At 53.1% G+C, this 14,526-nt stretch overlaps 8 protein-coding genes across 8 annotated transcripts; 4 read left to right on the top strand and 4 right to left on the bottom strand.

Annotated features, from left to right (window-relative positions):
* The first annotated feature begins 272 nt into the window (after positions 1-272).
* Positions 273-1,591, top strand: ASPGLDRAFT_86441 (lactonase family protein). Its single transcript, XM_022550386.1, has 3 exons — positions 273-470; positions 523-1,102; positions 1,152-1,591. Exons 1-3 carry the CDS (start codon positions 327-329, stop codon positions 1,505-1,507), a joined length of 1,080 nt encoding a protein of 359 aa, XP_022395294.1. The 5' UTR covers positions 273-326; the 3' UTR covers positions 1,508-1,591.
* Positions 1,592-1,718: 127 nt separating this feature from the next.
* ASPGLDRAFT_138630 (putative alpha/beta hydrolase) lies at positions 1,719-3,338 on the top strand (the record flags this gene model as incomplete). The annotated part of the gene is made up of 1 exon (XM_022541628.1): positions 1,719-3,338. One exon carries the CDS (start codon positions 1,719-1,721, stop codon positions 3,336-3,338), a length of 1,620 nt encoding a protein of 539 aa, XP_022395293.1.
* A 69-nt stretch (positions 3,339-3,407) lies between these two features.
* Positions 3,408-4,582, bottom strand: ASPGLDRAFT_138587 (putative integral membrane protein; the record flags this gene model as incomplete). The annotated part of the gene is made up of 2 exons (XM_022541624.1): positions 3,408-3,882; positions 3,936-4,582. 2 exons carry the CDS (start codon positions 4,580-4,582, stop codon positions 3,408-3,410), a joined length of 1,122 nt encoding a protein of 373 aa, XP_022395292.1.
* Positions 4,583-5,481: 899 nt separating this feature from the next.
* ASPGLDRAFT_40680 (phosphotransferase family protein) lies at positions 5,482-7,127 on the top strand (the record flags this gene model as incomplete). Its single annotated transcript, XM_022545251.1, has 3 exons — positions 5,482-5,800; positions 5,843-6,220; positions 6,265-7,127. 3 exons carry the CDS (start codon positions 5,482-5,484, stop codon positions 7,125-7,127), a joined length of 1,560 nt encoding a protein of 519 aa, XP_022395291.1.
* A 32-nt stretch (positions 7,128-7,159) lies between these two features.
* ASPGLDRAFT_1205332 (flavodoxin and radical SAM domain protein) lies at positions 7,160-9,863 on the bottom strand. Its single transcript, XM_022540143.1, has 3 exons — positions 9,842-9,863; positions 9,517-9,775; positions 7,160-9,468 (listed from the first exon to the last, which is right to left on the bottom strand). Exons 2-3 carry the CDS (start codon positions 9,542-9,544, stop codon positions 7,193-7,195), a joined length of 2,304 nt encoding a protein of 767 aa, XP_022395290.1. The 5' UTR covers positions 9,545-9,775; positions 9,842-9,863; the 3' UTR covers positions 7,160-7,192.
* Positions 9,864-10,209: 346 nt separating this feature from the next.
* ASPGLDRAFT_138609 (putative dipeptidase) lies at positions 10,210-11,546 on the top strand (the record flags this gene model as incomplete). The annotated part of the gene is made up of 3 exons (XM_022541625.1): positions 10,210-10,333; positions 10,382-10,594; positions 10,639-11,546. The coding sequence occupies 3 exons, from the start codon at positions 10,210-10,212 to the stop codon at positions 11,544-11,546; spliced, it is 1,245 nt and encodes a 414-aa protein (XP_022395289.1).
* Positions 11,547-11,560: 14 nt separating this feature from the next.
* ASPGLDRAFT_1206646 (uncharacterized protein) lies at positions 11,561-12,686 on the bottom strand. The gene is made up of 3 exons (XM_022540159.1): positions 12,625-12,686; positions 12,332-12,576; positions 11,561-12,285 (listed from the first exon to the last, which is right to left on the bottom strand). The coding sequence occupies exon 3, from the start codon at positions 12,218-12,220 to the stop codon at positions 11,576-11,578; it is 645 nt and encodes a 214-aa protein (XP_022395288.1). The 5' UTR covers positions 12,221-12,285; positions 12,332-12,576; positions 12,625-12,686; the 3' UTR covers positions 11,561-11,575.
* ASPGLDRAFT_40676 (putative phenol 2-monooxygenase) lies at positions 12,473-14,413 on the bottom strand (the record flags this gene model as incomplete). Its single annotated transcript, XM_022545250.1, has 4 exons — positions 12,473-12,576; positions 12,625-12,916; positions 12,962-13,849; positions 13,901-14,413. The coding sequence occupies 4 exons, from the start codon at positions 14,411-14,413 to the stop codon at positions 12,473-12,475; spliced, it is 1,797 nt and encodes a 598-aa protein (XP_022395287.1).
* Between the last annotated feature and the right edge of the window lie 113 nt (positions 14,414-14,526).

Below are 14,526 nucleotides of genomic sequence, written 5' to 3'. Positions count from 1 at the left end.
AGTTAACCTACTGACCAATGGATGTATAACAGTCAGATATACAATATGTGGAGTCAGATATACAGTATAGGGTGGCAAAACTACATCTACTCGAGTATGGATCTGTAAAACAGACCAGGAATAAGAAATTTGCAGGACTCACGATAAATTGACGACGACTGTATCGTTTAAATAGTGTACTCTATAGGAGTGCATCGGCAATGGCCAAAACGGCGAGCCGAACCGGAGAATCACTCGGCAGTGGCATAATTCTGTATCGCATACTTATTTTCACATACCGACTCTAGTCTCTCCGGACAATAATCAATACACACACTACAGACAAAATGAAGCATCATCTTATGGTCGGCACTTGGACGCCTCCGGGGCGTATCTACACTGTGCAGTTCGACGACGAGGAATTGACTCTGACAAAGGTCAAGAAGACCGATATTCCTGAGGATGAGGCGATTTCATGGATGGCTTTTTCCGTACGCTGCCCCTGTATTCATGTAATCAATGCGACAATGCTAACTATACCAGCACGACAAAAAAGCCATCTATGGCGCGGCGATGAAGAAATGGAACTCGTTCGCCGTCAACAGCCCGACGGACATTGTCCACCAAGTCTCGCACCCGGTGGCCGGTCACCCTCTGGCTGCTAATGCAGACACCAACACTAGAGCCATCTTCGTGCTCGCCGCCAAACAACCCCCGTACAATGTCTACGGCAACCCATTCTACAAATACGCTGGCTACGGCAACGTCTTCTCCGTAAAGGACGACGGCAGTCTGGCCGAGAATGTGCAGAACTACGAATATGTCGAAAACACCGGTATCCACGGCATGGTCTTCGATCCTACTGAGACTTTCTTGTACTCGGCCGACCTGCAGGCCAACAAGGTCTGGACGCATCGCAAGGACGCTGCGACCGGGCAGTTGACGCTCGTGGATTGCCTTGAGGCGCCGTCGCCCGATGACCATCCGCGATGGGTCGAAATCCATCCATCCGGAAAGTATCTGTATGTGTTGATGGAGGCTGGCAATCGGTTGGCTGTGTACGTTTTGGATAGGAACAATGTGCCGGTGTTTACGCACATTACCTATCCTTTGTTGCCGGATGGTACGCCTCCCTCATATAATCACGAATGTCAGACTGCTAATCTCACCAGGACTCCCCCCCCGCAACAAATACCGCGGCGACGTCTGCTTCTGCACTCGCAACGGCCAGTACCTCTTCGCAACCACTCGCTCCAACCACTTTGATGTCACCGGCTACATCACGGCCTTCAAGCTCGGCCCATCCGGCGAAATCGAGCGCCAACTCTTCATCCACCCGACTTCGACCAGCGGCGGTCACTCCAACGCAGTCAGTCCGTGCGATTTCAGCGACGAGTGGCTGGCATTGTGCGATGACCAGCTTGGTTTTGTTGAGATGTATCGCTTCAAGGATGAGAATCTGGCGAGAGTGGCTAGGGTGGATATTCCCGAGAAGGGATTCGGTATGAATGCTATCTGGTATGATTAACGAGAGTACTCGAGACATAGTACATAGTTGTGCTCCGGAGTAGAACACTACCAGAATGAATGATGATGGATGAACGTTACGGAGACTTAAAGAATTACCGATCGGTAGTAGAGCTCGGCTTCCGGAAATCTATATAGCCCCTCCCCCGCCCTCATACGTAGTACGTAGTACTCAAAGAGTACAGAGGAACACCAGACATACAACCACCAAAATGGCCGGCCTCCTCTACGTGACGATGCAACCCAAAGCATCGCTCTCTGCCTCCGCATTTCACGACTGGTACAACAACGAACACGGTCCTTTGCGATTGCGCCTCCCCTTCGTCCCCAATGGCTTCCGCTACCGCGCCGCCGACGCCGCCACCCCCGAATGGCTGGCTTTCTACGATATCAGCGACATGAGCGAGCTCACAAAGGAGACATACCTCGCGCTTCGCGGCGATGGCATCCGCACACAGCGCGAAAAGGACGTGATGGCCCAGATCGACGTCGGGCGGAAACTGTACGATTTCTTCTCGGAGCGGAAAATCGACGGTTACAAACCGGTAGATGCATTGCCGGATCCCGAGGCCGCGGGCATCGTGACGCTCTCTGTGACTATGACTGTTAAGCCTGAGCAGGAGGAGGAATTTAATCGCTGGTACGAGGACGAGCATATCCCCATGTTGGCCAAGGTGTCTGGGTGGCGGCGGAGTGTGCGCTACGTCACTGCTGCTGTTGATTCGAAGGCGTCGAAGGAGTTTTTGGCATTGCATGAGTTTGCGGCTGTGAATGGTTTGGGTGGTGCGGAGCATAAGGCTGCTTGTGAGACGGCGTGGAGGGAGAAGATTATGGCTAATGCTGTGACGAGCAAGACGAGGAGGGTTTATCAGTGGTATTACACTTTTGGGCCTGCGCCGCGTGAACTGTCTACCATCGCTACGCCGGAGACGGGACGGTGGTCGAGCAATGATGGTCGGACTAAGACCCTGCCTGAGCCCCGGGCTGCTGTCGAGTCGTTTGTGACTACTCCTGATGGAGTTGATCTGCCATACCGTCTGGAGGGCAGTGGTGACGACAATTCGCCTGTCATCGTGCTGAGCAACTCCATCCTGGTCGACTGGAGCGTCTGGGACGGCTTCGTGGAAGCATTCCTGTCCAACCCGAAGAACAAGGGCTTCCGTGTTCTGCGGTATCTGACCCGCGGACGCCTCGAGAACGCCGGCGAGACACCAGTCACCATCGACGTCCTGGCAGGCGATATCATCACCCTCCTCGACCACCTGCGTATCCCCACGGCCAGCCTGATCGGTGTCAGTCTGGGAGGTGTGACGGTCATGAACACGGCGCTGCTGTACCCTAACCGCATCAACCAGTTCATCTCCTGCGACACCAACTCCTCCGCCCCCGAGTCCAACCGCAAGGCATGGAACGACCGTATCGCCATCGCAGAGGCTGAGGGCACCGTGTCCGCGTCTGGAGAGAAGATTGTTGGCGAGCAGCTGGCCGAGGCCACGACCCGCCGCTGGTTCGTTGACGAGTCATACACGACCCAGCCCGAGATCGCACGGCACGTCAAGAACGTCGTCGTGAACAACAGTCTCGAGGGATTCCGTCGCGCAGCGCAGGCGCTGTGTGCGTATGATGTGCGGGACCGCATGGCCAACGCGTCCGTCCCGGGATTGTTCGTCGCAGGTAGCGGTGACGGCGTCCTGCCGCAGACGATGAAGAAGATGGCAGAGGACCTCAAGGGCGATGCGGAGTTGAAGGTTATCGACAAGGCTGGACACCTGCCTATGGTCGAGCAGCCGGGGCAGTTTACTGAGGTGGTGAATGCATTTATTCATGCTTGAGCCATTTGTACAATCCGAACCGTAACCCAACGCCGTGTATCTATATTTATACAGTAAATTATGATGATGCTATACATATTCACCCTGTGTAACTTCGACCGTCCGGTTCACCTCGATCGTCCGATGAATCCCCATGCCCATGCCAACTTCCTCTGCAATGCCCGGTAGCGGCGGTCGCTCCGTCAATTGTTCCTGACTGATCCGTTCCCAGCTGTCCAGTTCCTCGCCAGGGTGCTGGCTCTGCACAGTGGTCACAGTAACAGCCAGTTTATCCGGGCGGAAGCGATTGTGTGCTCCGCTATCCAACGATCCGAGTGGTAGCCGGCGCGATCCGGGGGCGGGGGTATAGCTGCCGCCCTCTTGCGATGAGCGAGGGAATAACCGACGTAGAAGAGGACGGAGGGTGGCTAGACTACCGGCGGATATGCCCAGACCGGTTTCGATATTCGACCAAATGGCGATTTCGACGGTGGCGTAGAGGAAGTCGTTGACTTCCTCAAAGGTGTAGACCCAGGGGATACGGATGATGACTGCTGAGGAGGCACTGTTCTTGTTAGACAGGACGAGACAATGTGAGGGAAGGGAATAGGGACGTACATGCAAGCCATACTGAGAATACCAATGACAGCCATCTTGGTCTGCCGACGCATACTCAAATTCCGAACGAGGAAGATGGGCAGAATGCCCACGGTGAAATCACATATCGCCGCAAACGCACTGTACACATAGGTCATGGCAATGACGATTTGGACATTCATGCACGAGCCGGGGATCGAGGGGTCGAGAGCGCTTCTGGTCCAGAAATATTCGAGCGGCTTGCACTGCAGCAGCATAATTAACATGAAGGCCAGACCGCAGATGGCCGTCAAACCCATCACGCAGTATAAGATATAAATCTGCTCCCGTTTGACTGTAATTCGCAGCAGGAAAATGCAGACCGACACTTTGCACCCGACAGAGGCGAAACAATAGGCGATTTCACAGAACCACCAATATTCCATCGCCGTGACTCGTTGTTGAGCCGTGAGCTCGCTGAAATGCCGCCCGGTACCGTATAAACTGCCCCCGATCATGCTGCCGGAGAACAAGGCATAGAAAACCATAGCAATAACCATCGCACCATCATCCCACCCGAACGCCTTGACGATACGCAACCGCACATAACAACGCAGTATCACCGTCACCGCCGCGATGGACATGAAGGTGGCCGCGACGGCCTTGACCTCCAGATTTCGGTCGGTCATTGCATGTCATACCGTTTCCCGGTAGAACAACGATGGAAAGATGACAGGTAGAATGGAAAGCGAAGAACGACGAACTGCTGAGGAGAAAGAAGAATTTGCACTGTATTAAGAGAGAGACGGCAGCAGTGGTCAACCGCCGCCCAACCGCAAGGAACAAAAATAAACAGTGGAGCGTCTGTCATTCCGGATTTCAAACTAGCGCAGCCCCCGGGGAATGCAGGCCGGCCACCGCGGAGATGATCTAAAAGGCATTGTTAGGCCATGTGGAAGCGGATTGTTTCAGGAGATCAAGGATTCAGCCTGTTTTTTCAGCGGCGAGTCATGTAGTGTCAAGTTAGTGGGCCTAATAGTGCCTCCCGAAGAGAGTTAAGTATCCGAGCATATTCCGGGCGTAACCCAATCGAGCCTGTCAAACTTCGGCAGGCTCTGGTAGGGCCAATAATGGGTGCAACGAGCAAATGGCAGACTGGGGCCAAGAGATTGGCTGAATCGAGGCCTGTTGCGATTCAGGGGTTGTTCGGTTGAACGGTTCTGATGATGTGCAAAGTGCAGGAATGCTAGTGCAGAATTTTAATATATGCCAAAAGCAAATTAAGACGGCTCGGAGGTCTATTGATCTTCCGAAATCCATGCAGAGTTTCGACAGGATACTGCATAGTATCGGAATGATATTGCATACCCCGTAAACCCCTACAGCTGGGTAGATAACTTATACTACATGCAATGCTTAATGCTCGGTATCAATATCGAAGGCTACGACACAATGACATATGCCTATATATACCCTCGCCCGTCCACCATTCCAAACATCAAACATGTCCAGATACAGATCCCTCGTCCGGTCTCTCTCTTTCTATGCCCAGGGTATCCGACTATCATTGACATAAAAGGCAAAGGCAATGGCACTAACAGACCCAGGAAACAAAGTGAGCAACGACCATCTCTATCGTTATAATACCGGCCGCTTCCTGGTCAACGAAGAATATGAACTAGCCAAGCGCTATTCCCCGTTCGACATGGATGCACTATGCCGGACCGTCGCGTCACTACCGTCTGTCAACTCTCCTGTCTATCAGGTGGTCAAAAAGGAGGGAGGTTATAATAAGGCGCTGCTTATGACCACGGAGAATAGCCGGATGGTCATAGCGAAAGTGCCTTGCCGGAATATAGTTCCCAGGCAATATGGGACGGCTTCCGAAGTGGCTGTCCTGGGATTCGGTATGCCAGGTGTCTCCGCTTTAGGAATACGCTAAGAAGCAGTCAAATATCACTCCCCTACCCCTGTGTCCGAAGTCCTGGCCTGGAGCGCCGATGGCGACAACCCTGCGCGTACAGAGTACATCATCCTCGACCCATCACCCGGCCGACAGCTATCCGAAGTGTGGGATGATCTCGAAGAACCACAGAAATCAACCCTTGTGCGCAAATTCGCAGAGCTCGAGAGTAACCTTGCTGCCGTCGCCTTCCCGGGCTATGGTTCCCTATACTTCCGTAATGCGCTCCCCGCAGCCCTGCAGAAATCGAAACACCGTATTATCGACGTGGATGAAACGTATTGTCTGGGGCCCATGTATCATGGCTCGTGGCCAGGAGGATTTGCTGCAGATCCGGAGCAGTATGCTCAATTTTCAGGCCCATGTATCACGCCCAGCCTTGTATATTTGCTTTGGCTAACGACGCAGGGAAATCATTAACCGCGCTTGCCCACGATTTCGTCAACCAAGGCATCTTCCAAATCGAACACTACAAGTCCTCCTACGCCGGGCGTGGGCCCCACTTTGGTACACCGGAAGAACACATCGGCACTCTTCACAGAGCAAAAAAGATCATGCCTATTCTCACCGAACTACCAGCCTTGAAGCGACACGGCGGGCCAGTCCTGTGCCATCCCGACTTCCACCCGGGCAATATCTTCGTGTGTCGACAAGATCCGACCAGAGTAGATGGTATTGTAGACTGGCAGTATGCTAATATTCTACCACGGTTTATGAACGTGCGCTGGCCGCTGTTTCTAACTATGGGCTGTGACGCCGAAGACGGAATTGGACAGGAGGACGCCATGTGCGAGGCGCAACGGAGACACGAGGAAGCTATGCGGATTAAGTGCTACGAGGCTGCACTGGTCAAGTCGCATATGGAGCCGTATCTGGACCTGCCTGAGCCGGACGTCGCAGTTCGGAAACTATTCACCCTCTGCACTGATACGTATCGAGACGGTATCCTCCCTCTCCGCGACTGTCTTGTTAAACTCTTCCAGTATTGGAAGCAGTTGGGTCTGTCCAAAGAATGTCCGTATCACTTTTCCGCGGCCGAAATTACACAGCACGAGAGGCAATGGACCGAGTATCAGGATTGGCTCACCTTGCGGGAGTCTACGCATGAACTGCTCAAGTCGAATGATGGGGGATGGATACCGCCTGGTGTTGACTTCGAGGAGGCGAAGAATCGGCATCAGATGCTATATGAGCATTTCATTAGGACGAAGATGAAAGATATGCCGGAAGAGGAGGCAAGGAAGCTGTGGTTCTTTAGAGAAAGGGGGTAGCTGCATTAAAAACTTTTATTGTTCGTATATACAGCTTAGACAGCTAGTCATAAACTCATCACGCTTCATTCATTTGCAGTACTGCTTGCCAATTCCTTCTGGGCCTTGGCCTTCTTGCCCTTCCTGTAGACTCGTTCGTCATTGGGATCGAATCCTCCATTGCCCCAGAGAGCCCATTCTGTTGTCTCATCCATGTAGTCCTCCGGGGTGAACGAGGTTCCATCCGCTTTCTCCTTCTCGAGAAGTTCAAAGAATCGCCCATAGTTAATGCGCGTGTTCCATTTTCCGTTCACATGGAAGCGGTCAGATGCCAGCAACACACAGCAGCTGTGGGCGTGTTCCGCCGCGAGACCATAGTTGAGTCCTCGTCGCTCAAGTTCCTCGTTCAGGGCGAGGACGAATTCGGTGATTTCTTCGTAGAAAGGAACGTTTTGCATGGTCAATCCCGCGCCGGCGCTCGTGCTGGTACCGCAGTAGGTCACACCCTTGATCTCGACAAAGCAAGGCAGTGCCTTTTCAACCAGGTTGGCGTATCCGATCACCTCATCCTCGACGTTGAAGCCCTTGACCAGAGTAAGACGGAAAACGGTCCGCTGCACATTGCGCTTCTCCCGCAGAATGTCAAGGCAGCGCTGGAATCGCTCCCAGAAATCACGGTGCAGCGGTCGGTCAATCTTCCGCAGACTTTCCCGGTTACTGGCGTCGATCGATACATACAGCTGAGTCACACGGTGAAGGGTCTCCAGTTGGTCGGGGTGCTGCGCGTTGCACACCAGAAAACTTGAAATGCGTTCGCTGTGCAGCAGATCCAGGAATCGGTTAATGTGAGGGTAGAAGATGGGTTCGCCGACCAGACTCAGCGCGCAGTGTCGGATTCGCATTGCTTCTGCAAAACGTTCCGCTCGTACACCGGGCACTCCGCGTAGCATCTTGATTTTCTTGTAGTGGCCGTCCTTGACACCGTCGAAGATCATGTCCGGGTCGTCGACCTTCCATCGCCAAGTCGTTCCGACCGGGTTTGTTCCGTGGCGCCAGCAGAATACACACTTGTTACTGCAAGAGAGCGACGGCGTAGCCTCCATACAGAGATGCGATTTGATACCGTAGAAAGAAAACTTGTAGCACGAACCCCGACCACGCAGAGCAGACTTGGTCCAACGGCAGATTTTGACACCGGAATGCGAGCCAACAATCGAGTAACCCTGTTTCGTCAGAGAAGCATATGTGGGCGATGTCTTTGGCACCATTTCCTTGGCCTGCGACTCCGACGACTTTCCTCCAGTCGTGAAATCAACTGCGAGAGGCGCCGGGCTATCAGGGTTCACCTTGATATCCTCCAGGTCCACAACCGATTGACTTTGGCCTTTACCGCGCTTGCTCTTGGGTTTCGCGACATCGGTTTCGTCCTCGTCGTCAACGTCTTCTTCGTCGCTTTCCAATGGGTCCCCACTGCCGGGAACGCCTTCACCAAGACCGCCATTCTGCAGGATGTCGTACAGAATATCCTGCAGTCCGTGCGACCATTCCTTCAGCGCTTGCTCAGCATTGTCCTTGACATCACCCAGTCCCAGTGGGAAAGCTCTCCTTTTCCCGGTCAGTTTGGCCATCCACCGGTCCAGTTCCTTGGCTTGCGAGCAGTACCCTTCTTCCTCGGTCGGCCATCCTTCCTTGTCGCCAAAACCAAAGACTGAGAATCCAGCGAGCTGAGAGAGCGATCCAGTGTCGATACGGAAATCGTGGTGTGTCTCATCCAAGTGACCCAGGAAGGTATTGAGTACGGTGTCAATGTTGTAGGTCGGAATCAACAGACAATACACGTAGCGGGTTCCGGGCGAAGTCGACGGCGGCTTGGGTGCGGAGGTAAAGAAGTCGTCGAGATCGATGTAGGCCAGATCGTGCAGCTGAGGGGGAAGAAGACCTCGTTCACGGTTCTCGGGGTCGGCTCGGTTCTGTGCGGCGGCACGCAGCTCCTCCACCAACATGTGGGCATACCTCTCGGTCGTACCAGTCAACGAGGCGAAGAACACAATCGGCTGGATAAAGGACAAGGGCGGCGCTTCGTCGGAACCACCGCGTTTTCCACCTTTGACTGGCTTTTTACCAGTCACCACCTTTGGACCGGTGGACTTGCTGACCACCGGAGTCTCCTTCTTTGTTCCATCACTGACCGGAATCTTCTCGCTCTTCTCAGGGGAATGGCTTCGAGGGGACGGAGGGAGGGACGAGGACGCTTCGGTTTTGGACTTGGGTTGAAGTTTGCGGTAGGCTTGGACGATGACGAACAGAGTGGACAGGGTGATGAGGATAGGCAGACGGTAGGCGTGCCAGAAGGTGACGACACCTGAGTCTGTTAGCCAGTGCCAGTCATTGTGTAGTTTGAGCAGCTTACCTTCTAGCATAGCACTTGAACAGTCCATAGTACAATAAGACTTCGTGCGCTCGGAGCTTAGATCGAGGAGGGGCTGAAAGAAGCCTGATGAGGCATCACAGTCGAACAGGAACTGTTTGCTTATGAATTCAGCATCCAGACTGGTGAATTACCCTGACTCGATACAACAGCAGAACTAGTAGTGTTGGTAACTCTGATAGAGACGAAAGAGGGTGGAATTTTTTGTGTTTGCAATACGCGCCGTTGATTGGATCCCGCACTAATCAGTCAGCAGGAATTATTCTGCCGGATATACACACCTCCCGCACTATATACCGCCTTATACCTTCCTAATCGGGGTTGACACTGACGACTCTCTGAGCTGTACTTCGACTTCCTGGCCACCGACGATAAGCAATCGCTTTCCAGATGTGACCAGAGGTCACTAATCTGTACTGAGAGTCAGTGTCGGGGGCTGATGGCGCAATTGCACCACTACAAGTACTCCGTACAGCTAGCGCCATGCAGCCGAGAGCTGAACCCGGCCTCCCCTCCTTGTTGCGGTTTCACTAGCCTACCAGACGTTACCACCGTTGATTGCGCAAGTACGCCAAGGAGAAAATGACCGACGAGAAAGGCCGTCTTTTGGAGGAGGGCTCTCGAGAGCCGGCCGTCAGTGAGCAGCATCGCATCTCGACACCATCAACCAGCAGAATGGGTCGGTTCGCGTTTATCCTCTTCCTCACGGGTCTGTTGACCTTTAACAATGTGCGCTCGCAAGAGCCTCCGAGTATCGAACAGAGAGTGGACAGGATCTTGTCGGAAACGCCATTGATCGGTAGGTACAAGCGTTTTAACAGATGCTGAAGTCAGCTAACCGCGATAGATGGCCACGATGACCTTCCTATCCTCGTTCGAATGGATTACAATAACCGCATCTATGGCGACAACTTCACCTCACCATTTACCAACGGCTCGTTGACCGGACATGTCGACCTTCCGCGGTTGTCCAAGGGTAAAGTGGGTGGTACATTCTGGAGTGTTTTCGTGCAGTGTCCTAAGGATGGACTGGACTGGTCGGATGAGAATTATGCTACGAGTAGGTGACTGCCCTTCTTATCTTATGCTTCGCTGACAGGTCAGGCCTCCGTCAAACCTTTGAGCAGGTCGATGTCATGTCGCGCATACAGAACGCCTATCCCAATGTCTTCTCGAGTCCGCCCAACGGTACAACTGCGCTGCAAGCCTTCCGGGATGGGAAGATTATTTCACCGCTAGGGATCGAGGGTCTTCACTCGATCGGAAACTCCCTGGCACATTTGCGTGATTTCTACAAACTGGGCGTATCATATGCCACCCTCACCCATAACTGTCACAACCGCTACGCCGATGCAGCGGTGCAGGAGACCTCGAACGGGGGCAGCAAGAAGGCTGATCCATATTGGCATGGGGTTAGCGAAGCTGGAAAGAACCTCGTGCTCGAGATGAATCGTCTCGGGATGATTGTCGACTTGGCTCATGTGAGTGCAGACACAATGAGGGACGTCCTTGGTGCTGGCAAGGATGACTGGACTGGCAGTCGGGCGCCGATTATTTTCAGTCATAGCTCTGCCTATGCCGTTTGTCCACACCCGCGCAACGTTCCGGACGATGTCTTGCAACTGGTCAAGCAACAAAATTCGCTTGTTATGGTCAACTTTGCTCCTGATTTCGTTTCTTGCAAGGCCACCAATATTACCAACGGAATCCCAGAGTTTGACCCCGAGAATTCTACGTTGGAACACGTTGTTGACCATATCTTGCACATTGGACAGTTGATTGGCTTTAACCATGTCGGCCTGGGAAGCGATTTTGACGGGATTGGGACAGTCCCTCGGGGTCTGGAGGATGTGTCCAAGTTCCCCGACTTGATTGCAGAGTTACTGAAGAGAGGCGTCAGTGATGAGGATGCTGCCAAGGTGGCTGGAGGTAATCTGTTGCGGGTGTGGAAGGATATCGACCAGGTTGCTCTTCAGCTTCAGGCCGAGGGTGCTCTTCCGGTGGAGGACTAATTTGTATTGAATAACATAACGATATGTGTCTACCTACTGTTCAAGTGTTTTACCATCTCGAACCCCTTAAGAAGACTCGTTCCCATCTGGTTCACAAACCGATAAGGCCCTCTTTTCTCCAATCCCTCCCGTACTTCGTCCTCCGTCGCCCACGCGTAAGCCTGATGCTCTCTTTCTGCTAACTTGACTCCATCTTCCCATCGCTTCTGAATCGACTCCCCAGAAACCTCCCCTATCCCCTCCGTAGCATCCCCAGTGCTAGTACCAGCCTCATGAACCTCGACCAAAAACGTAAACTTAGCAACCACATGCAACCTATCCAGCTTCATCCTCGCCCACTCCTCAACGGCCACTAGATCCACAAACCTCGATATATGCAATCCGCTCTCCTCGAGCACCTCCCTCGCCGAACCCTCCAGAACCGTCCTGTCAGTAGCCGGGTCAAGACCCCCGCCAGGTCCCTCCCAGTATCCGCCAAAGGAGTCTGAGAGGCAGCGTTGCAAGAGGAGGACTTTTGCTTCTGGTGTCTTTGTATTGGTTGTTTCATGGCGAGGCAGGATGGAGAAGATGAAGCCGCCGACGCCGAAGTCGGTGAAGCCGGGCTTGGTGGCGGAGAAGGTGGGAAGGTCGGTATTGAAGGGGGCTAAATGAGGTGCGAATGTGAAGGATATCATGTTGCCAGGTATTTTGAGATGACGCCTGGCTTAATCTGGTGATGTTATCAAATGCGAGGGGTATGCTGCTAGTCATTAATATACAGCCAAATCGGTCTGTAGGACACTTACGATGAACAGCGATGCTAATAATAGTGGCTTTGTCTGTAAGGATGGTTGTATTATGATACTGCAGCAAATCGGATATCAAGAAAAAACAATCTCGCTAAGTATGTCATGTGATACCTACTATATACGGTGCTCTAAAGCCCTCTACAACTTACTCCCAGGCAAATCCTTCTCCTGCGGAAGCATGAATCCTCCAAAGAACTTTCCAATCTCCTCATAATCATCCAGACCCATGACCGCGGATACATCTGCTATCGTCAGCATTATTCATTGCACTTGGGGTGGAAGAAACCTACATTGATCCGGACGAACAATGATGAGAGCTCCCTCGTCAGGACTAATGCCCAGGAATTCATAGGCGTGTCCGTGGCCTTGGTTGTAGCTTTCGTCGTCGAAGAAGATTTTGTGTAAGTCTTTGACTTGGTTCTTGCCGGTCGAGGGGTAGAAACACTCAGAGATCTGTTCCAGTTCGATGGCATGGCGCTTGCCGTGGCCGACGAGGATTGTTTCGATGATGCTGTCGGCGTCAGAGCCAGAGGGCGTGAAGGTCTTGACGGGTCCTTCGTTGGAGCTGAGGTAGTCTCCCAGCTGTTCTTGTTAGCGTGAATCGCGAGACAGGGAAGAGGGACATACCGCATTCAACCGTTTCTGGTTCTTTGAAACTGTAAGATCACCAGTAAAAGCCATGACTCGCCAGCGACCATCTGACTTCAAAGACTTGGCCAGCTGCATTGGCTGCGAGTCACAGTACCGAACAACCTGAGCGCTAGGCAGTCTCATTCCAACAGTAACATTCGAAGCCAACCGCCCCGACTCATCAACAGCAGAGGTAATAGGCGACTGATCATATTTCGCCGTAAGTCCAGCCGTGTACTTTCCAGACTGGACAAAGCCCTCTTGGAACTCAGCCGGCGAAGTCCCTGGTCCGGACGAGAAAAGCTTGGAGAAGTACCGGTCGAAGTTGATCAAATCGATAGCTACCTTTTGTCTTTCCAGCACGTAGGTCTCCAGCAGAGATGGCTTGGCCAGTCCTGTCAACACAGAGGCCAGTTTCCAGCCCATGTTGTAGCCATCTTGCAGACTGACGTTCATGCCCTGGCCGGCCTTGGGCGAGTGCGTGTGGCATGCATCACCGGCAAGGAAAACGCGCTGGTCCTTTTGGAAGTTGTCCGCGTGGCGCTGGCCAATGGCATACGCCGACCACCACACCGTCTCGGCGAATTCGACCTTGTACGGATTGAGGATGTTCTGCGCTGTCTTTTGCAGGTCCTCCAGCTTGACTTCCTTGGCATTGGTCCCGGCAGGAAGTTCGATGTAGAAGCGGGTCAGGTTGTTACTCTCTCCTTCGCGGGGGATGATCAACAGGTTGCCAGCGTTGGTTCGGATAGTGGCTTTCTTGCGGATGTCAGGGAAGTCGGTTCGAGGGACCATGTCCATTACACCCCAGACGGCGTCGCTGCTGTCACCGATCATGGTGTATCCGAGTGCTTTGCGGACGATGCTGTGTGCACCGTCGCAGGCCTGTCAGTCAGTTAGCATCCCATGTCCAACAGTACTTGCAACGAAGCATACCATAACATATTTCGCCTCAAACTTCACTGTCTTCCCATCCTTCTCCGCAGTAACATTGACCGGATACGCATCCGGATCAGCAGTCAGTGCACTATCCACCTGGACATCCTGGACATTATACCCGTAGTCAATCTCCTGCCCGTTCCACTTCTGCATCAACTCAATCAGCAACATGTTAATCCGCGCCTGGTTCAGAATAACATGAGGCTGATGCGACAACCCGGGCTGCGTATCAGCCGTCCTGCCCGTCCGTCGAATACTACTCGAACCCTCCGTGTCCGCCCAAAACACGACCTCGAGCACATGGTACGACTCGCGCAGCAGTTCCTCCCCGATCCCGAAACTCTCGAAGATCTCGACAGTCCGGCACTGGACACCGTCCGCCTGGCCGAGTTTCATGGGGCCATCGCGACGTTCTAGTATCTTGCACGTGAGGCCATACCGGGAGAGCCATGTCGCGGCGCAGAGGCCGGCGGAACCGCTACCGCAGATGAGGACGTCGACTTTGGTCATGTTGTTTGTTTGTTTGTTTTTTTTTTTTTTTTTTCGAAGTTGACAGGGGGGCGACATGACGGATGCGAGGATCTTAAATGTTATCCTATGCGTCGCATCTTGATTCTCCTGCT

The sequence above is a fragment of the Aspergillus glaucus genome (assembly GCF_001890805.1).
Source record: "Aspergillus glaucus CBS 516.65 unplaced genomic scaffold ASPGLscaffold_45, whole genome shotgun sequence".
In the NCBI taxonomy this organism is placed as follows: Eukaryota; Fungi; Ascomycota; class Eurotiomycetes; order Eurotiales; family Aspergillaceae; genus Aspergillus; species Aspergillus glaucus.
Note: the sequence above shows the minus strand (reverse complement) of the source record. Positions and strands in the feature narration are given on the sequence as shown.

What these genes read in the sequence shown, in the direction of transcription:
- ASPGLDRAFT_86441 (XM_022550386.1), top strand. Translation starts at nt 327, where the DNA reads ATGAAGCATCATCTTATGGTCGGCACTTGGACGCCTCCGGGGCGTATC. An exon ending in TTTCATGGATGGCTTTTTCC is followed by an intron (nt 471 to 522) that starts GTACGCTGCCCC and finishes TAACTATACCAG; the next exon opens with CACGACAAAAAAGCCATCTA. An exon ending in CTATCCTTTGTTGCCGGATG is followed by an intron (nt 1,103 to 1,151) that starts GTACGCCTCCCT and finishes TAATCTCACCAG; the next exon opens with GACTCCCCCCCCGCAACAAA.
- ASPGLDRAFT_1205332 (XM_022540143.1), bottom strand. Translation starts at nt 9,544, where the DNA reads ATGGACTGTTCAAGTGCTATGCTAGAAG. An exon ending in TTCAAGTGCTATGCTAGAAG is followed by an intron (nt 9,469 to 9,516) that starts GTAAGCTGCTCA and finishes TAACAGACTCAG; the next exon opens with GTGTCGTCACCTTCTGGCAC.
- ASPGLDRAFT_1206646 (XM_022540159.1), bottom strand. Translation starts at nt 12,220, where the DNA reads ATGATATCCTTCACATTCGCACCTCATTTAGCCCCCTTCAATACCGAC.